General features: G+C 40.7%; 2 protein-coding genes across 3 annotated transcripts; both read left to right on the top strand.

Moving 5' to 3' along the window:
* The first annotated feature begins 8,000 nt into the window (after window positions 1-8,000).
* si:ch211-196c10.13 (class E basic helix-loop-helix protein 23) lies at window positions 8,001-9,121 on the top strand. Its single transcript, XM_042098531.1, has one exon. It carries the CDS (start codon window positions 8,234-8,236, stop codon window positions 8,735-8,737), a length of 504 nt encoding a protein of 167 aa, XP_041954465.1. The 5' UTR covers window positions 8,001-8,233; the 3' UTR covers window positions 8,738-9,121.
* Window positions 9,122-10,526: 1,405 nt separating this feature from the next.
* Window positions 10,527-20,389, top strand: gid8a (GID complex subunit 8 homolog a (S. cerevisiae)). 2 transcript variants are annotated; one of them, XM_042098530.1, is made up of 5 exons: window positions 10,527-10,614; window positions 11,294-11,421; window positions 11,682-11,878; window positions 12,336-12,533; window positions 19,157-20,389. In XM_042098530.1, exons 2-5 carry the CDS (start codon window positions 11,301-11,303, stop codon window positions 19,328-19,330), a joined length of 690 nt encoding a protein of 229 aa, XP_041954464.1. In that variant the 5' UTR covers window positions 10,527-10,614; window positions 11,294-11,300; the 3' UTR covers window positions 19,331-20,389. The 2 variants fall into 2 exon arrangements, with proteins under 2 accessions (XP_041954464.1, XP_041954463.1); XM_042098529.1 differs by having other exon boundaries at window positions 10,580-10,619.
* The last annotated feature ends 1,574 nt before the right edge of the window (window positions 20,390-21,963 follow it).

Below are 21,963 nucleotides of genomic sequence, written 5' to 3'. Positions count from 1 at the left end.
ATCCAACGCTAGGCTAGTCTCATACAAAACAGTTAATATTGGAACGAGATAACCTATATTTAATCAAGTTAAAGACCTTCATTTGCACCCTTGAAAGCCATTCACCGAGACGGCGAGCACGAATGTTAGCTGTTCGAGCCCTAGCATCCAGACGACACGACAGTAGAGATGCTGCGCGCTTCCCTGTCCTTTATAAGTTGTCTGTCCTTTTTTAAGTTGAGATGTTTACTGGGCTGCTCTCTTGGCATTCACCGCGTGCCTTAATTGTGTGTATATTAAATCAAGGTCCGCCGTGAACACGCAGAGTGGCAACCCCATGTCCCTTTTCTCCGTCCACCACACGTGCACGTACACATGCACGAGAATTTGCACGCACTGTGGCGCGCGCGCACTCACAAATGTCTCTTGGGTGCCGCACTGCACTGGGTAAGCCTATCGGCAACATTGCGCTAGTAATCCGGTTTGCTAAGAAAAATACCGCGCTATTGGACTGAATAAAAACAGCTCAGTTAACAGAATTCAGAATCAAACCCCAAAGCCAATTTTCCCGGGTCTGTTTTAGCCTATGGACTATGAAATAGAGAACCCATGTATAAAATTCCATGAGGTGCACAGAAGCAGTCCTCTGCTCAAATAGCTAATTCAGATACGGATAGACGGTGAACCTGCAGCATCTGCCAGCCTTTTTTGGTAACCCATCTTGAAACTCTGAACATCAGTGCATCCGATTGTGGTGCGCAATTGTTAGTTCGTATCCGTTTGTTTACATTATTCTGTACCGCTTCAAAATGACCCACAAATTCCTCGCGGAACCATGGAACATGAATTCCCTGCAAAGGACAATCACCACAGCACTAGCAAAGGCTACAATAGCGCAAAAACCAACGCAGCCTCTATTCCGTACAGTAGGCTTCCCCTATATCCAACCATTCACGGTCATATTACACAAGCATCTTTTCATCATCTCCAAGCTTTCTGGACAGTATCGCCGACAACGCATGGCCTATAGACAAATTGATTAGGCAACATCTAAGACAACTGACAAAGGGCGACAGAATACGTTTCTTCTAAAAAAAATAAATAATACCACAATAACATCTTCAGGATTAACTGAAAGCGACACAAACGCGCTAGGCTACAGCACTTCATAAACGCCGCTACATCAATCGCTCTCCGGTGCGTCAGCGGCGACAGAAACATCACCAGTCGAGGATTATTCGAGAAAATATCCATTTCCCATCATTTTCGGACTAAAGTTCTGTACGCATCCTGTTCGCCTTTCGGCCTCTCTGATCCTGACTTGCGGGATTAGCGCTTCTTCCCTCTAGTCCCAGACACTCGCCCTTCTCTGCTGATTGGGCTCAACGCAAGACGATTACATCGGGACATGGTGACGTAATGACCCGGGCCGCTGGTCCCCCCTCCCTTACGTTTGCCACCAAATCCTCATCAGCAAGATGTCCTTGAAAACACCAAAACTGACATTTTGAACATTAGGCTACCACAAGACTCCTCACATGTGCATTTAAAACTATCCAGGTCAGAGAGGCTTTATTCAGACATGCAATTTTAATGTGAGCCTTGTTACATAGGCTATAATATTGTCTCGATAACACGATGGGGCAGATCAGCCCATTTTCAAAATGCACTGAACAAGTGCAAAGATGGTAAAGATTGCTTTGCATTTCTTTCCTTGTCTTATCCAGCTGTTCAACATTTTGTCAGGGTGTTGCTGTTTAAAATTACTATAGTAGGTCAATATGTTAGTTCAAGCCTTTGTATTTTTAATAGGCCTCTATAATTACGCGGGGATATGACAATATATATGCTGGTTACATGCTATAGCCTAGCCTAGCCTAGCCTATCCCCCCCCCCCGCGCGCGCATCATTTTTACAAGAAGGAACTCTCATTGCATTACAATAAAGAGTAACTCTTCATCATGCCACATCTTTCAACGGCCTTTCAGGTTAACTTCTACCCCCATGGGCCATCCACCCATGGTTTCTCCATGACGAGGCGTAGGCATCACAATAGCCCGTCCAGAGAGGGAAGAGCTACCCTTAGTTATGCAGAAGAGCTACAGTCAGGGGCATTGTTATTTTTGTGAAAGAACGCTAACTTGTCCTTTCTAATGGCCAAATGACGTTATTTACTAATTGTTTCATCGCTGAAAAGAAAACCGCAATGTCCTTTATTCAGGGGCATTGTTCAACGGGGCTTTCAAACTAGCATTCAATCAATTTGGTGTAATCATTATTGGTTTACAAGTTAGAGGCCACATTCTTACCATTAAAATATTCAGAAACTGTTATTTTGCATAGGCAAAATACTATTCTAATTCTAATAAATTCTAATTATTAGAGCCATAATGCACTCAGCTAACATGATCAGTCTTTATAAACTGTGTTGTCTACAGCTGATGATAGTAGATTCAGTCTGGTTCAGAGTAGGTTCTGTGACTTAACCTAACAAAAAAAGTGTTAAGTTCTCTATATGATGACAACAACATTCTGCATGTTGACAGAACAAGCGAGAGCAATATCGTGCTGATGTACTGTATCTTTATTTCTTGTATTAGTGTGTGATGCTAAAACAAGCCCAAATAATGTCTATGTTGTATCAGGTATTAAAGGCACCGTCTAAAAATGTATGAACTATTTCCTGCTGTCCAAGCATGCTTTGTAATGTGGGATTGCATCAAAGAAAGGACATTGCTTTCAAAGAAAGGACATCCTGTATTCACTGCTACCTTTATTTCTAGACCAAATTCTCTGTCAGCAGAGATTACAGGTTTCGTCTTTGCTTCATTTTCCTGATTAAATTGTATTAGGAAAACTCAAGATGCAGCACATTTTACCCAAGGCAAGGTGACCTACTTAAAGAACAACCCTTCTACCTCAGTCTGCAGTGTGATACTCTTGACATCAAAATATTTTTTGACAATGTTTCAAAGAATATGTGTAAAATTCAATATTTGGAAAAGATTATTAACAGCAGAATACAATAAACTGTAAAAGGCTTGTTTATAGTCTTATTTATAGTCTTGTCTATAGCCATTGCACAAAATCATAGTTTAATAATTCATGTGAATGTAACTGTGTCTTTTGTACTTATTTGATGTTATGTTGTGACAACTTATTTGATGTTATGTGTGTTGTTGCATTTACATTGAGTAGGCCTATTTACCAGTACAGTAGATCATTATAGATTCTCTGTATCATTGAGCTATATTGTCAGGTCCTGTATATTTTAGTGGGTTTCTCCACATTGTCTTACTTTGCGCAATTTCCATAAACCCCATTGCTAAGGGTAAAATGTGTTATGAATTTGCTGTAGGGAAACAAAATACAAATACAGGGTTCCTAGGATGTGGTTATGGTGGATAGACAGCTGAGGAGGACCAAAAAGGAGAGAAGATGAAAGATGTAGAGTGGGAAGAAGTGGGACTGGAGAGAGAATGATTGATTAGATGGAAATGGGGAGAGATTGAAAAAAAGCAAATGTGAGAAGGAAGGACAGACAGAGAGGATTTACATGGATTTCCTGTTTTACAGTAACCCCATCAAAAATGTACTGAAGCTTGCTTTAATGTTTGCAGACTGTAAACTTTAGTACAAACTGGACAGGGGGTGGATTGCCCTAATGTGGGAAATTTTTTGCTTTTCAGACATATGGTGTAGGCTATATTATGCTACAATGTGAAAGCAACACATTAAATCCACATCCACTTTTGATCACAGGACCCTATGCTTTGGTTTTCCCATAGTTTTACTGACATTCATTAGTTTGGAGAAGAGCCACAGCCACTGGAGCTTAGGTGTCCCACATTAGGACAATTTAGCATAGACCATTTCAGTCAATAAAGATTAGAAACCAACTAATTAGTAACTGCATTAAATGTGCAGAACCACAACAGTGATTATATTATAACGATTATTAAGAATTTCCTCAATTTGTAGTTGGATCTGTCTCTCTCTCCCTCTCTTTTCTCTCCATTGTTTCCTCCTCCTGCATGCTTACACATCTTCTCTCTATCTCTAGTTCAAGATGCGCTTCACCCCTACAAGTTTCAGCTGATTGGACCAGCTGCTGTGCTCAAATTCACCATAGCAACCACTATCCAGTCGCCAAGCAACGGGATCTTTATTATTTTTTTACCCCCAACCACTAATTTGGAGACCCCTCTCTTCCACAACAAACACTCTGTCACTGAACTAAAATATTGAGGTTATTTTTTCACACCCTCCAAATCACAGCAAAGGGATTGCAAGTGGACAGTGTTTTGACAGTGAAAGCTTGGTTCTCTATCTCCATACAAGACCATGTAGATTGTTGTACAAAGTTCTCAGGATTAGTGTATCAAATAGATAAACTCTTTAGCCAGTCACAGTGGCTGGTGCTATATCCCTATCCCCAGATGTATGATCTGATCAGCAACATAACCAGAGAATCTGCAAGACCTTGATGCAGGCACCCACAAATACTAACAAATTCTTCATTCAATCCTCTTCATTGCTGTGGTCGTTTATGATCCGATCAGCAACATAACCAGACAAACCGCAAGCCCTCACACCCACACAAGTATCAACATATTTTTTTGGTCATTCCACTTTGTTGCTATGGTGGTTTATGGTCCGACTGATCAGCAAAATACTTAGCCAAACCACAAGCCATTAAAATTAATCCCTTAAGCTCACATCACCCTCAGTATTTTTCCAACCTTGGCCAGGTTCTTGGCCTACATAGGCTATAGCACAAAGGAGTGTCCTTATACTGCTTGTTCTCGTCTTACAACAGTCAGTGAATTAGCTATGGATGTCAAATGTGTTTGTTTTCTAAGTTCTATGGACTGAAAAAGCAATGCTTTCAGTTATTTCTCTGCCCTGCTTCAGCTGGTGTCCCGCCATGTTTGATGAGGCTCTATAAGGCTCCAGGTTAGAGGGTAGAATTGGGGTTCAGAGGTCATTGATTGCAAACAAAAGGCTGACAGGAAGGCGTGTTGAAATCTGTAGGGTGCATGATAGATGTGTGCCTGCCACGCTTCTGTCTGATTATATTTCCATACATTAGTATATTAATCCCATTTTGAAACTGCACCCCCATCCCTAACTTCTGTGTCTATTCTAATATGATTCTATGCCTATGTATGACCAAACACATTCAGAGGAAAGAGTGAATTTCATTATCACTGTTTGATTTTTCAATTTTATATATTCAACAATCATTGTAAAAGGCTAAAGTCAGTCTAGTGCATAGCCATAGTGTAATAATTTATTATACCATATAACAAAACTGCATAATGTAGGCATAGTCAAGATACAAAATGGTAAACAGAAAACAATTCCAACTTCCAAGGTAATACGAAGCTCAGTTAATAAAATTGAGAACATTTGTTTTGATGTTCACGGTAATACCCATTTGGCCCACAGGTTTTGCCATTCAAAACAGTAAATGCACAAGTCTGAATATAGTCCCTCTCAGAATATCAATATAGTCTTAGGAGAATTGTGAGCCCACATTGTGAGCCTTTGTTTTGTGTTTTTTAATCATAATAAAAAGGTGAACATTTGCCATTAAATTAATGGATAGTTTATTAAAGTGCTTAATTTATGAGTTCTTCACTAAAACACAAAGTCAGTCATTTCTTTCAGATATTTTAAACACAAAAAATTTAAGTATTCAGAAGAGTGCTGTAGATGATATGCTGCCACTGCAACACAGCTTAGGGCGCAGGTATAATCAAGTGGTTTGAGTCCTCATTTTCAGCTGTAGAATACATGTCAGCCAAAATGCATAAAGTCAGTGTGTCCCAATTCGGTGCATGGTGTCAAATGAGTATTTCCTATGATTGTTTCTGATTTTGATATGCTAATACTTATGTTAAATATACATGCCTACTCACTTTTAAATGTATTCAACTGCACAATAGCCAAAGGCAGAGAAGAGCAAAGTAATTTTACTGATTTGCAAATCTGGGACAGGCAGTTTTATCTGGTATTCAGAGTGAGCTTGTAATTGAGACGCATGGCTGGGTCCTGTTAACAGGATAAGGCAGTATGCTCCTAACTAATGTGGAAGATTTTTAAAATGTCATTCAGTGATACCCAGTTGTTGTTTTAGGTTGGCTTAAGAACGCAAAGATTTAAGCTAAGCACTTTGAAATGTCAACGCCTTTAACATTTACAGTTCATAAATATGCTTTTGCTGCTTACAATACAATAAAACAATTATAGAGGGAATAGAACATGACAGAGAGGAAAGGGAAATCTCTTGTATCAGCATGAGGTATCTGACCTTGTAATCAAAGACAGGGAAAAGGCAATTAGTTTGGCAATTATGCAGAGGGATGGGGGTTCAGTGGCTCACTAAGCAATATGTCACTGAGGATTTCATTTGCATACTCCAATGTGCAGGTGAGTTCTGTCAAGGTCTTTATCACATTGTCGTGTCTGAGATCAGATTCTGTGAAACTATTGAAAAATATTGTTCTGAAAAGTATAACACTGAAATAATACTGGTTCAGCATTCCTGCAGCTCATTCTACACAGCATGGTTCACTGATAGCTGGTGAAATCATCTCATATCGCTGTGTGAGTTTAGGTCAAGGAATAGCCTATAAAGCAGACAAATGTTCTGTATCCATATCACTGGTATTAGAACACCTGGCATACTGCTGTGTAAGCTTTTATGACAATTACCTACATGAATGATTAAGAGATTTCCTTGTTCTATGTCTGTGACACATACAAGAGCATGCAACTCTACTCTCCATCCACCATTATAAAGAGGGGCAGGATCTGGGTCAAGTCGCATGTCTCTGTGATGAAGTTCCAGCAAGGCGCCTGGTCACTGCAGCATTCTGTCCACCTCAGTGACCAAGCAAGGCGCCCCCGTCTTCCCTGGATGTCTCAGGTCACAGCAACATGGCCACTGGCTTGCCTCATCTCAGCTCGAGACCATCAAGTCTGGCATCTGATCATTACAGTCACATGATCAGATGCCTCATTGTTATAGTCACATAATGACATGATGTACTGGTATTATAACACCCGGCAGTGCCAACGCATCACATTGCTGTGTGTTACTGTATGTATCATATACTGTATATTAAAAGCATCTTCGTAATGAATGTAAAAACTGTGTTGTTAAACAGAAGCCTATGTGCCTCTATCACCACTTGGCATGGGTATATAATACCTTGACAAATGCAGGTAATAACTTGTCATTATTTCAGAGAAACAGAAGAATCCTCTTCATCAGACAAATGGGTTGAGCACTGTCATGAAGTGTGTAATCATCGCTTCTCCATCAGCAGTGCTTACAGCTCACCTCAATACAAAGTCTGTATTTAAGGAGATTCATTCGCAACAGTGAATGAGGACTAATTTATGTGCACCACTGAGGACTGTCTTTCTGTCAGTCTGTTTTTGAAAAGTAAAACACATCATGCTGAATATGTTTGTGTATGCTATTGTACTTAACCATTTTCATGTTATGACACTGTAATCTGGCAGAGTGAGAGAGAGAGAGAGAGAGAGAGAGAGAGAGGGAAAAACAGAGGCCAGGGTGACTCAATTTTCATCATGCTGTGGAGGGAGACCCATGTGGATGAAGTAGTGGGCACAGCATGTTGGCATACAATGTATAATCTCAGATCAAGGTATCATAGTCTCAGATCAAAAGTCATATTTGAAAAAGCTGTATTAAATATGTTGAGGAACTGGCAGTGTGTAAAACGTGAGTGAATTATTTAGCTGTGGTGTTAAAGTCTTTTCCCTAAATGATATCCCACAAAATTACCAAGTTTTTCAGATAAATACTGCTCTATGGAAAGGGTTAGAATGACTAGACACAAAAAGGTATGAGGTATTTGGCACTGAGATTCATGAAACACATATTTTAATAAAACCTGATAAGGCTATTCATAGACAAAAGAAGAGATAGCGAAGCTGTCAAATGCAATACAATTTAAATAGTAAAAACAAAGCAATCAGGCCAAATGTTAAAAACAGTGATTATTAAATTCAATGTCTATAATCTCTTAAATAACAAATAATCTTAGTTATTTTAAAAAGGCATGTTTTGATATGGTGGATTAGACCGTATTTATCTCTCGTCACGTCATTGGGCACCAGTTAATCCCAGCATGGTATATCACTCCGATGAATTCTCTCGAGGAAAAACAGGAGGCAACGGATATTAAGTCGACGGCCTATTTCTGTCGTGAGAGCTATGAATAAGAAAGCGACGTTCCAATCTATCAACTGCATGCCCAGCCATTGCGCTGTCCATGGTGATGAAAATGTGCGCTCACACCAACATTCCATCGTGGACTACAACAGCAGTGACAACGACCGGTCAACTGTCCTAAACAGAGATGTGGTACTGGGTTCAGTGGATTCACCGTGTCAGAACGGGCCGAGGAAGTCCCGAGCTTTACGGTTGAGTATCAATGCGCGGGAACGAAAGCGGATGCACGACCTGAATGATGCCCTGGATGAGTTGAGGTCCGTGATCCCGCACACGCCCAGTCCCACAGTGAGAAGACTGCCTAAGATCGCCACGCTTCTCTTGGCGAAAAATTACATCTTGATGCAAGAGCAGGCTATAGAGGAGATGAAGAAACTACTTGGAAACCAACATGCGACACCTAGCATTAATCCAGTTTGGACAGGACTCCCCTTCGTAAGGCAATTATCTGGATACTCTCAAGACGTTTTGCCAGTCGTGCTATGACTGACAGATGTGGGTTCAGGCCTGTACATTGACTATTTGGGCCCATGTCAAATGTGTTTACTTGATCTTTATCACAATACACTTCGTTTAAGAAATAAAAGCCTAGTCTTCAGCAAACATTACTTTGTCATGAGTAAGCTATATTGACCTGTGGAACAGACTCGTTTTGTTTCTTATTTTTTAACTTGTATGTCTTTGTTCTTTGTTTGTGTAGCCTAAGTGTGTTGTGCATGCTCACCTCATCTTCTTTAGCGAGATTGTTAGGAATGGGCATGTTCTTTGTAAACTTGCTTTTAACTTTGGCCTTACAACCTAATCTAGGTTGTAAGTGAGTTTGATAAAGGTTTTTAACCTTTTTGACATACAATGATGTTGTTGATACATTGTCCTCAAGTCCAGCCATTTTGATGTAATAATTGTAATAATTTCAATTTCAACACTATAGACATGCAACTTTTTTTTGTTTAGTTTATGGAGTCTCTCTTTTTATCAAGTGTGGCACAGCACTAGATGCGTCTAGTGGCATCTGCTGGTTAAAACACATAATGGAATAATGTATCCTCCAGGCCTTCACGAAGCATCACTTGCACTTAAAGACTAGTTGAGTTATTAATGTTATTAGTTTAAGCAGAAAACTACACATAAAAACAGATCTTCAGAAGATAAAAAGGTGTCCAAAAAATAGAGCCTATAAATGACTATAACTTGACAATAAAAAACAAAGACAATTGGATCTTCCAGCATTTTTTATTAAGCCTTAATGGAAAAACAGACACATCAAAACATATTTTTCAGTCAGTTTGTTTTGTGACCTTTATCCTTTAAAAGCACCTGGAGATAATAAAAAAAAGAAAAAGAAAATCTCATGGATTAACACCAAGCGTGAAATCCACTGCTTTTTCTAATACCTTTTGTCATATGATTGTTTTGCAACAACAAAAGAAAATAAAGAGGATATATGAAAGGGTGTATGAAAATGAATGTAATTGGAGCTATGAACAAATCAAAAATGCTCAAGGGGGGCTTTGTTGCCATCAGGGATTTTTAGAGGCTGACTTATTTCATCCCGCACCCCACCATTTGCCCAAACCCACCCCCAAGACTGCTCCATTATCAGTGTGAATATTAATCTGCTTATGCTTAAATTTGAGGTGACACTGACAGATTAATTTACATGTGAGACATAGGTTACAAATAGGGTTGGGCCTTATAGACTATATAGGTACCCTACTGTGACAAAACTGACATTTTGTTGAAACATTGTTGTCCAACAAATAGCCTAAGTAGGCCTCCATTAGACCACCCTGGGTCTGGCTATGCCAGGCTACTATTAGACTAGACCTAGACTTACATGGAAAATGACAGAAATCAGTTTTAGCCTATATAGACAATGAGATTGATTAATTGAGAGCCATGAAAACAGGTCCTTCAGATACAAGTAGCGTTAATTTTCAATTAATGTTAGAAACATAATAACATTATGATATATAGTAGGCCTAATGTAGGCTAATGCTAAGCAACTCTGGGCTCCTGGACTAGGTCACACATAAGCTTATGCTCTTACATCAGTTTCATTCATATCAGTAAACATTGCCCTTAATTCCACGACGAAATGCGAAACCCAGCAACATTACAGGCAATGTCATCACAGAAAAGGCGGCAATCTCATATTGTTGCGCATTTTCTTTGCGCAGCTTTGACCCATTTGAGCATGGTGAACGTGCCCATCAGTTTTACCACAGCAACGATGACGTCACTCTTCTGACCAATCACTTCGCCCTACTGAAATCTCGTTCACCATTACCCGACGTCTAGTCATCGCGCGATCCCTACAGCGGCCCAAATTCCTTGCTGCAACCAGGAATTTATAAAAGCAGGTATGGTATGATTGTTACCCACGCCAATTTCTCACAAAAATGAAGCGATATGATGTATTAATTTGTAATGTTTTATCATGCATTGACCTAAACATTGTTATTCACTTCTTTATCAGTTCTGAAGCATCTATGTGCGTCTCAAAAAGGGCCAACTTCAGGCTTCAATGTTTTGCTCTTTACCGAGGCCTCAATTTATTGGATAGCTGGCACCTAAAGGGTAGCAGACTTCGACAACGTTAGCTTGTCGTAATTTAAAATTAAAGGGCGCCTAAAATGTTGACAAGTGTCCGTAGTAAAATAAACACTTGTTCTGATTTAGGCAAATTGCACTCCGTTTCAATGAATAAGTATGGCATGGGCACGGCGAAGCAGAACAAGTTATCAGCCGGTAAACTTGTCATCATTCGTAGGCTGTTCAGTTAGCTAGCAGCTACTTAGCTAACTAGCGCTATGTTAACTTGCTAACTTACATTTCTGTCATGATTGCCCATCATGATCTTCCGTAGTCTCTTGGAAAAATGTCATTGGGTCACCGAACCGAAGCATCATCCTCTGTCAAAATCAAGTTTGTTGTCTTTTTGTAGATTTTGTTCCGGGTTACATTGGCGATGTGATATGTTGTGCATCATTAAACAGTTGTTATAGATTTACCTTAAAATTAATGTTACTGGTTTTGTAGCTTCTTCATGATGAGTTACGCTGAAAAGCCTGAGGATATTTCAAAAGATGAGTGGATGGACAAACTGAACAACGTGCACATCCAGCGAGCTGATATGAACCGACTGATCATGAACTACTTGGTGACAGGTGCGTCATCTCTTTCAGCATTCTGTCGTCATACTGTGGTCAATCTTTTTCTTAACCCTGTAGCCTAGTCAAATTTACAAACTTCTAAATATACTCTAGGTGTTATTTATTAAAGTCTTTAGTGATCTTGGTTATTCTGTACTGGTGAACATATGACTGACAGAACCGGTCAGTAGGCCTATTTGGCATTTTGTAAAGGGCTGTAAATAAAAATGAAAATAAAGAAGAATCTAGAGCTCCTATATTATGTCTGTCCACAGAGGGTTTTAAAGAGGCTGCAGAGAAATTCCGTATGGAGTCAGGCATTGAGCCAAGCGTGGATCTGGACTCCTTGGATGAGCGGATAAAGATCCGTGAGATGATTTTAAAAGGTCAGATCCAGGAAGCAATCGCTCTCATCAATAGCCTTCATCCAGAGCTCCTCGACACCAACCGCTACCTGTATTTTCATCTACAGGTAAGACTCGTCTCCACAGGACACAGAAAGCATCTGTAGGAGTTGGCGCTATAGTGTGCGTGTATGTGTGTGTAATTGTGTGCTTGTGTGCTAGTTTACACACACATCTTGAACAAACATGAAAAAATCCCTGTTTTTTATGATTAATTCAGAATATTATAAACTTGGACAAACATAGTTGGTATTTGTCATTCTAAACTACTTTAAGCGTGGACAAATGTAGTTGGCATTTGTTAGTCTAAACTTCTGTTTTCTTTCTCCATTGCATTTCACTCTTATCTTTCTTTTATCTTCATCTTGTAACATTTACCTCCTCTTCTTATCTTCTGCCCTTACCTCTTTTTCACCCCCGTTCTTCTGGTTTCTGACTTCTTTCTCTGTCTTTATTTTCTCCTCCTGCCCATACAAACATTTAATCCTGACCCTCTCCCGTTTCCACCACTCCTCGGCTTCGCAGCAACAGCACCTTATCGAGCTGATCCGTCTGCGGGAGACGGAGGCGGCGCTGGAGTTTGCCCAGACCCAGCTGGCGGAGCAGGGGGAGGAGAGCCGCGAGTGCCTGACTGAGATGGAGCGCACACTGGCCCTGCTGGCCTTCGACAACCCAGAGGAGTCACCCTTTGGAGATCTTCTCAATATGATGCAGCGGCAGAAGGTGAGAGAGATGGAGAGAGAGAGGGGGGGAGAGGGATGTTTGGGGCACATCAACCACAACCATACAGTGCTACACACACATACGTGCGCGCACAGGCACTCTGACAGTGTACAGAAGTTTGTATAGGCACATACATGTACACATATACTGTATATATACACACCACACACACACACACGCATTGGCAGTGCACACAAGTTTGTACAGCCACACACATATACACTCACACACACACACAGAGACACACATACGAACTTGTCTGCCGTATACGAACATGCACACAGGTACACAAACACACACAATGGTAAAAGTCTAGACAGACCGCAAAGCAGGTCATCTGGCTGTAATAAAAAAATACTTTGTCCCTTGTTAGACTACTAGACAAAGTGAGGTCCAGGTTTGGGACCATGTAGAGCAGGGGTCCCCAACTAGTATGGCCCAAGGGCCAAAGCATTCAGTATTAAACACGCATACACCTGCAAATATTTTAAATAATCATCCTAACACTCAGGCACATTTGTATATCTGACTCTGACCAAAAACATTTTAATTTACTGCACCTCTGAAAGCAAATTAACAACATTGCAACAAACATCGGAAATGAATTGCTTTTTTGTTTCGGGATGTTTTAATCGGCGATTCTACCTGGCCGACTGAGATTCTCCGAGATGCATCGGGGAACCATGGAGACGCATCTCGGCGCAGAAGGAAAAAACACAGAGGAAAACGAGCCGGGGCCCGTAATAGATTGAGGAATAGAGCTCATAGGCCTCCACTGCCTAGCATTCTCCTAGCCAATGTTCAGTCTCTTGTGAACAAGATGGAAGAACTAAGAGCGAGGATACAGTTTCAAAGAGACATCAGGGACTGTAACATTCTATGCTTTACTGAGACATGGCTAACTGAACTTGTACCGGACTGTTCCATCACTCCGGAGTTTTTCTCTGCTGCTCGCTCTGACAGGACTGAGGAATCTGGAAAATCGAAAGGTGGCGGTGTTTGCATCATGACGAACAGCAAGTGGTGTGATCCTAGAAATGTCACCGTTCTCTCAAAGTCCTGCTCGCCTCATCTAGAACATCTAGCGATCGTCTGTCGACCCTTCTACCTGCCCCGTGAGTTTACTTCGGTAAAATTCAACGCTGTCTACATTCCTCCACAAGCCAACACAGATGCTGCGGTTTCAGAATTGCAAGACGTGTTAAATAGACAACAACACACGCACCCTGAAGCTGCGCTTATTGTGGCCGGTGATTTCAATCAAGTACATCTGAACCAGTCCATGCCTGAATTTATTCAACACATTCAGTTCCCTACACGTGGTGACAACACACTGGATCACTGCTACACACAGTAGAACAGTTACAAAGCGAAGTCTCTACCAGCTTTCGGAAAATCAGATCATGCCGCTGTTTTCCTACTGCCTATGTACAAACAGAGAAGTCAGACGGACCCCCCAGTGACGAAGGAGGTCAAGCGCTGGACTGACCAATCGGAAGCCAGGCTACAGGACGCCCTTAGCAATGTTGACTGGGAGATGTTCAAGACGAACTCTGCTGACATCAATGAGTTTACGGATGTATCATTGAGTTACATCAATATGCTAACTGATTCCATCATCCCAACTGTAAAGATCTGAAGCTTCCCTAAACAGAAGCCATGGGTGGATAGAGAAGTGAGAACGGCATTAAAGACACGCACCATGACTTATAATGCTGGGCTTATTTCAGGGGATATGACGGATTACAAAGCAGCATCTTATAGTTTACGTAGAGCTATTAAAGATGCTAAGCGGCGTTATAGAGACAGAGTTGAAGCTGATTTCTTGGAGGGTGATCCAGCACGAGTGTGGAAAGGACTCCGAACCATCACTGGCTTTGAAAGAAAGTCCCCTCCTATGATGAATGTGAGTAAAGCCCTCCCTGATGAACTTAATGCTTTTTATGCTCGCTTTGACATGAAAAACACAGACTATCTTGCACTAGCTGCAGCATGTGAAGCAAATGAGGATGCACCTTTCTGTGTCTCTTAGGTCGATGTGAGCAATGCCTTTAGGAGGGTTAATTGTAGAAAAAGTGCTGGACCGGATGGAATTTCTAACAGGGTTTTGAAATCCTGCGCTGCTCAGTTAGCTCCTGTGTTCACTTATATCTTTAACACATCATTGGCTCAAGAGACAGTTCCTACTTGCCTCAAGCAGTCTGTTATTGTTCCAGTACCGAAAAACAAAAGTCCATCATGTCTGAATGACTACCACCCAGTAGCCCTGACGTCTACAATGATGAAGTGTTTTGAGAAGCTTGTGAAAAACATTATCTGCTCATCTCTCCCTGCCTCCTTCGACCCCCTCCAATTTGCTTACAGAGCCAACAGGTCTACAGAGGATGCCATCTCAAACCTCATGCACACCACCTTAACTCACCTGGAGGAGGGGAATGGGAATTATGTCAGGATGCTGTTCATTGACTTTAGTTCAACATTCAACACGATAGTACCTCTCACCTTGGTCACAAAGATGAAGGCCTTAGGACTGAACACCACCCTGTGTCACTGGATATTTGACTTCCTCACCAACCATTCACAAGTGGTTAGAGTGGGGGGTCTGACATCTGACTCATTAACCATCAGCACTGGTGCTCCCCAAGGCTGTGTTTTGAGTCCACTGCTGTACAACATCTACACACATGACTGCAAAGCCAACAGTAGTCATACCTCCATCATCAAGTTTGCAGATGACACAGTGATCTTGGGCCTGATTAGTAACAACAATGAACAGCTCTACTTGGATCAGGTTGATGAGGTGGCACAGTGGTGTCAATCTAACAGCTTGACACTGAATATCAATATAACCAAGGAAATGGTAGTGGATTACAGAAGGCAGCAGCAGAACTACAGTTACACCCCACTAATAATCAGCGGGCAACCTGTAGAGAGAGTCACAAGTTTTAAATACCTTGGTGTCCACATTACTGAAGACTTAACATGGACTGTTAACACTCAATATGTTCTGAAGAAGTCCAGACAACGACTCTACTTCCTTCGTCAGCTAAGGAAATTCAAAGTTTCTACATCCATCATAAAGGCCTTCTACACTTCAGCGGTTGAGAGTGTTCTAACTAGTAGCATCATCACCTGGTATGCAGGGCTCCGAACCGGTTCAAGGAACGAAAACAAAAAACGAAAACGAACGGAATTCTACGGAATTTTACGAGGAACGGAAACGAAAACAAAATGGTCTTCAACTGTTCCGGAACAGAAACGTTATTCTGAAATCCACAAAACCGGTTAATAACGTTTTTGTTTTTTTTCATTCTCTATATATTTTATAAAATTTCACAAAAGCATGTCCTAAGTGTTCTACTCGTTTGATTGTAGGCGAACAGCCTAATAATTTGATTTCTGCATTTCGAAAAAAAAATAATTGGACCTTTGGTCCAAATGTGTATATTTTGTCTTGCTGTTGTAATGTAACCTATCTGTCTGCCACTTCGGATCCTAGGCCAGCCATCATCACTGCCATCACCTCACATACATACAGCACACTGCTTGTTACAATAAGCCTCCTCTACATACTTGCTGCACACTGCCCCCTCCGCCCCTACATACACAGCACATTGTCTTCAGGATCTTCTCCAACACACATCCTCTACATACTTACAGCACACTGCCCCCACCTACCCACACACACACTACACACTACACACTACACACACACACACACACACACACACACACACACACACACACAGTCACTGCTCCACTCCCCTCCCGCCCACACACACATCTTCACTGTCATCACTCACATACATCATACATACAGTACTCTGCTTGCAATAGTAAGTCCCTTCACCATACTTGCAGTACACTGCCCCTCCCCCCTCTCCCCTACATACACAGCACATTATTTCATCAGGAAGCTTCTCCAACACACATCCCCAACATACTTACAGCACACTGCCCCCCCCCCCCCCCCCCCCCCATAAATGCACAAATAGGCTGACACCAGATTACACCATAATTTCACTGCATTTCTTACTTCCAGTAACTATATGCATGTGACAATAAACATCCTTGTACAATATGGGGGCAGCCGTGGCCTACTGGTTAGCGCTTCAGACTTGTAACCGGAGGGTTGCCGGTTCGAACCCCGACCAGTAGGCACGGCTGAAGTGCCCTTGAGCAAGGCACCTAACCCCTGTTGCAGGCAGCTCACTGCGCCAAGATTAGTGTGTGCTTCACCTCACTGTGTGCTGAGTGTGTTTCACTAATTCATGGATTCAGAGCACAATTTTTTCATCACGGGATCAAAAGAGTATATATACTTATATACTTATACTTATATGATACCTGCCCAAATTATCTTGATACTGATACTAAATGGATTCTAGTATAGAGCAAAAACCAAAACATCAGCAAAAGTACTCGAATGACCAATATGGAACTTAACATTTTAAAAATCTGAAAATATTTTGCCAATGTCAATGTAAGGTAGTGGATGTGAAAACAACCCACAAAAAAGGACTGTGTCATAGTGTGTTCAGAGATAATGAGATAATTAAATACCCTAGTTATCATTTACCTTGTTAAAATCCGACAGTGATTCTTTTCATGCCTCTCACCAAGTCCGACATGCGATTCGAGCAATCATTAGCGATAAAGTCAGTGGTGTGCTGTGGTGTGCAGCGAGATGCAGCGCGACGTTTAGAGCAGACCTTTTCTCGGATGCCGGGTTTCTATTTTATTTCTGTCACTCGCGTTACTCTGCTATTTTGAATGAGAAATATGACTCGTATAAAGGAATCAATGTGGACAGAGGGCATTAAATCCTCCACAACAGTCGGATGCAGTGAGGATTCTCTCTGTTAATACAATGTCATTCTTCTCCGCTCGTGCCAGACACACACATGTCGGCGCGGGCCACTCATTTGGTTCTTGCTGGGCCGGATGTGGCCCGCGGGCCGCCATTTGGGGAACGCTGATGTAGAGAATATGAAGATGAGTGTGGCTTTAGAACACAAATATGTTTGTACGGAACTTGAGCATCTTATGTGAAATGTGCTTTAGCGAACATGTGAGTTTTTAAAAAATAATTGAGCAGTCAAGGCATGTAAGAGTAGCGGTTGATGAGGAGTTGCAGGAGTAAGGGATGGAGAGAATGCGGGAGTCATAACATCTACTGTTGTGCGGTACATCTAGTTTGGAATTATTTTGATGAGGTTGTGGTAAAAGGAGAGAGAGAGGGGGAAGTAACAGAGACTTAACTTGTTTGAGGCCAGTGCTTTTTACTCCTTATAGCCTTGTGTTAGGATTGTAGTGCACATTGTTGTTCTGCAAAAGGAATATAAATATGCATTATAAACCTAAATAGATTACATGAGATGACCTGTTGAGGCTCATGGTGGGACCTGATATCTGACCTGATCACTTTCAATCCAACTTTACCTGACAGTCATGAAATGGAACTCATGATATTACCCCAAACCATTTGACCACACCCAGTGTCATCATATCATCTTTGCAGTTTTACTCTTGAAAATAATCAGGGACTATGTTTTTAAAGTGGTATGTGTTATCTATTGTAATAACTATGAAAGCCCAGTTTCTTTCAAGTGGGTGATTGTTGACCAGTGGTGGTTCTAGAATTTTTCTGAGACAGGGGCCACAAAGGGGCCACATCATACACTGAGGGGCCAAGAACCGGTCAACATCCATGCACAGAAAATCCCTTGTTCAGTAAGGCAGTGGTGTAGTCTACGTGATATGCAGGACTATGCAGTATACCCACTTAAAATAGGCAAGGATAGGTATTAACATTTGGCATTGATCACACTATACCCACTACAGCTACTGTAACTAGACTACACCACAGCAGTAAGGTGCATATATTTCACCAGTCTCACCTTGTTCAAATACTTTTGCTAAAAAACTAAAAAGCCAATATAAATCTTAACAAATTTCCATTTATTTATAATGTGCATTGAAAACGTGCTTCAAGTTAGAAAAGCCTGATTCTGATTTGAAGACAGACGATGGGGAATTTGGAAGCGAAAAAATTACGGAAGGGGTAGCAAAACACTAAATATGGAATATTCCTACCATTTGAAGTCTTTGTACATTTGGGACTTAACCCATAGAATCTAAACAGTACTGTCAACATGGCATTTCTAAAATGAATGACAAAATATGCTCACTGTAGTGACAATAGGAAATAGCATCGTACCATTAGGAGCAGCTATACTTGGTGACTGGTGGTTCTGAAGACTGTGGGTTGAAGTCACCAGCTCCAATCTCTTCAAAAGGTGCATTACTGCACACAGTTGTTTGGGAATGGAATTGAATCTCTGATCATCGTTCTCAACAAGTTTGACACTTATTGATGATTTACGGTACAGGGGCCATTCAGGGGCCAATGAGATTTCAGGTGGGGCAGGGCCCCTGTGGCCCCGCCCCCAGAACCGCCCCTGTTGTTGACCATCCTGCAATGGGGGTAAAGGACTCCATTGTTTCCAGTTTGTGATGTGTGTTTGTTAGGACTGCTGCATTTTCTATGTTAAATGATTTAAATGACTTAAAAATGATTCTTAATATTCAATATTAATTTATTTTAATAACATTCTCCATAGGTATGGAGTGAGGTAAACCAGGCGGTACTGGATTATGAAAACAGAGAATCAACACCAAAACTGGCGAAGCTGCTGAAGTTACTGCTTTGGGCACAGAACGAACTGGATCAAAAGAAAGTGAGATACCCCAAAATGACAGACCTAAGCAAGGGCACAATTGAAGATCCCAAGTAGAATGAAAAACAAAATGGACACCTACACTCATTTTTCTTTTTATTTATGAACAGTTATGGACTGGACTATATATTATATATTATAAGACTGTATGTATAAATATATACACTTTGTTGATGCTTTTGAGAGAATTTACATAATCCAAGGTACAAACTGTATATGGCTCTATTTCAAAACTAATTATCACTACAGAAGTAATACTATAGCATATACACAAAGTCTGAGGCTTTTTAATTGTCACTACTGGGTTAACTTAACAGTATTTACCACTGTTTTATGTTTGAGCATCATGTTCATTTTTACCGTTTTTAAACCACTGTTTTGCATTGAGTGTGCAGGGGGATCATTTGTACATACAGTGTGAGCTCTTATGCCTAAATTAGGCTTTGTAATGGACGGTGAGGTACATTTACCTGTGTTTTTTGTTAGGTCCATTGCTTTAAGGATTGTTTTGTATTTCAAAGAAAAGACCGTAAGATTCTTCTTCAACTGTGGACTGGCAGGGTTGAGCGTTGCTTGGCTGTTCTTGCTTGTCTGATGCAGCTGATCTGACTTCATGTCTGACTTGAAATTCACTTGATGGAATTTATGGTCAGATCTGTCATTTAGACTTTCTGTCTCTAGTGGAACAACTGATTTTTTTTCTCTGCTTTTTTTCTCATCTCTGAATAGGGAGGGTTTGTGTGAATTTTCAGTATGTGGTTCTTTTTAAGTTATCTGGAGGTACTGAAAGGTAAATGCTTTCCATACACAGTCATTTTGATCCCAGTTTTTCTAGTCATACATGTGGTGATTAAATTTGTACGTTTTCATTATTTACTATGAACCGGTAATGCCTTGTAAATGCTTTGTAATTATTATTATTATTATTTTTTATTTTTTTTTTTTTCATTTTTAAACCAGCTGCTATGTCTTTTCTTTGTCAGTTTTGCTGCCATTTCATTGTAGGGGTTTGCTCATGCGTACACACAAACCACAAAAGCAAAGTCCATATTTTGAAAAGTTTTTGAGAAGATATTTACAGATATAGGCTAATAAAATGATGTGAACAAATGCCAATCTGATCCTGTATTCTTTTGTTTGTATTACTGCACTCAGTGAAGAAAGTTTGCTAAATATGTAAGACAGCAGTCTCGAAACAGTTTTCCAAGTGTGTGGTTTGATGATAAACCTGGTGAGGTTACCACACAGTAAGTGGTTAAGCTTCCTAATCGAAGATTATGCCTCATTTCATATGCTTCTTGGAGGTTTACCACTGAATTAACTTACCCATATGTACTGTACTGTATGTCACCAAATTTGGCTGTCATGGCTGAATTTGTTGGTATCCTTACAGCTTTTTGAAAGAATGCTTAATTTCTTCTGTGAGTGATGAAATTTAAAGCAATTATATTGAATGTATTCACATTCAGATCTTCAGTGTTCAGCAATGTGTAATAAACTGGTTAATCCTAGCGCTACAAACCATCCTCAGGAAGGAAGAGGCTGAAAAAAACCAACATGGAAGTATAGGATATTTCAAGAGAGAAAGACCAGTATATGACTGCAGTACATGATTTGTACTTGTGTGCTCATAGGTGGGTATAGTAAAGGAGTATATCATCAAAGAACACTGATACCCATGCAGAAAAAGGATAATGATAATGACAGTGACAGCCCCCATGAGGTCTGGTTCCAAGAAATCCGGCCCACTGCCTAATATGAGTTTGATACCCCTGCAAAGCAAAGAAAGTTTGAAAAGAGATCATTTGTTGTTTATTTTGCGTAGATATTCTAAAATGGTCCAGACATATTTGTTTGTATGCCTAAAAAAGATGATTAATTATTGGATCATATAGTGATGTTTAAAACTAGCTGTTTCACCTTACTTGTTAATATATGTGTATTTGATCCTGTATTCAGTCATTCAGCCTATTTAAATGGAGAAAAGTAGCCACTTTGTATCATCATGCACCTAAATGAACATGGACCAGAGAAATCAAAGGAAAGAGTTGCATGAGGGGATCAGAAAGAAAGTTATAGACAAGCATGTTAAAGGTAAAGGCTATCAGAACATCTCCAAGCAGTTTGATGTTCCAGGGACTACAGTTACTGATGATGTTTGACAAGCCCATAGCCAGAGTCAACATTGAGGGTGACCAAATGTCCTATACAAATTCATGAACAGATGGAGTGATATGTTTATATGTTTTATTTTTACAATAGTGTCTAAGAGTAGCCTACTACATACAGGGATGGATTACTACGGGCCTACCGGGCCCAGGGGCCCAAGAGGTCAGGGGGCCCTGAAGCCCAAGCCTTTGCATGGAATCATTGCCTCAATATCAACAAATCAGGATGTAGGCTATGAATCTGATTGAATTTAGTATTGGCCATCCCCAAAATGCACCAGAAGACAGGAAATCACATCAAACAAAGAAAAAAATTTCTGGGAGAGGACCCCCAAACACCCCCCTCCCACATATGCAACAATTAGTGGGGGGCCCTTAATACATCTGGGCCCAGGGGCCTGAAAGTTCATAATCCGCCCATGACTACATAGGCCCTGTTCTTCCCCTATGGTTCTTTCTCTTTTCATGTTATTCTATCTGATTACATCCCATATCTATGTTATAGTGTTATAAGAAAATAAG

This window comes from Alosa sapidissima, chromosome 7 (genome assembly GCF_018492685.1).
Source record: "Alosa sapidissima isolate fAloSap1 chromosome 7, fAloSap1.pri, whole genome shotgun sequence".
NCBI classification, from domain to species: domain Eukaryota; kingdom Metazoa; phylum Chordata; class Actinopteri; order Clupeiformes; family Clupeidae; genus Alosa; species Alosa sapidissima.
Note: the sequence above shows the minus strand (reverse complement) of the source record. Positions and strands in the feature narration are given on the sequence as shown.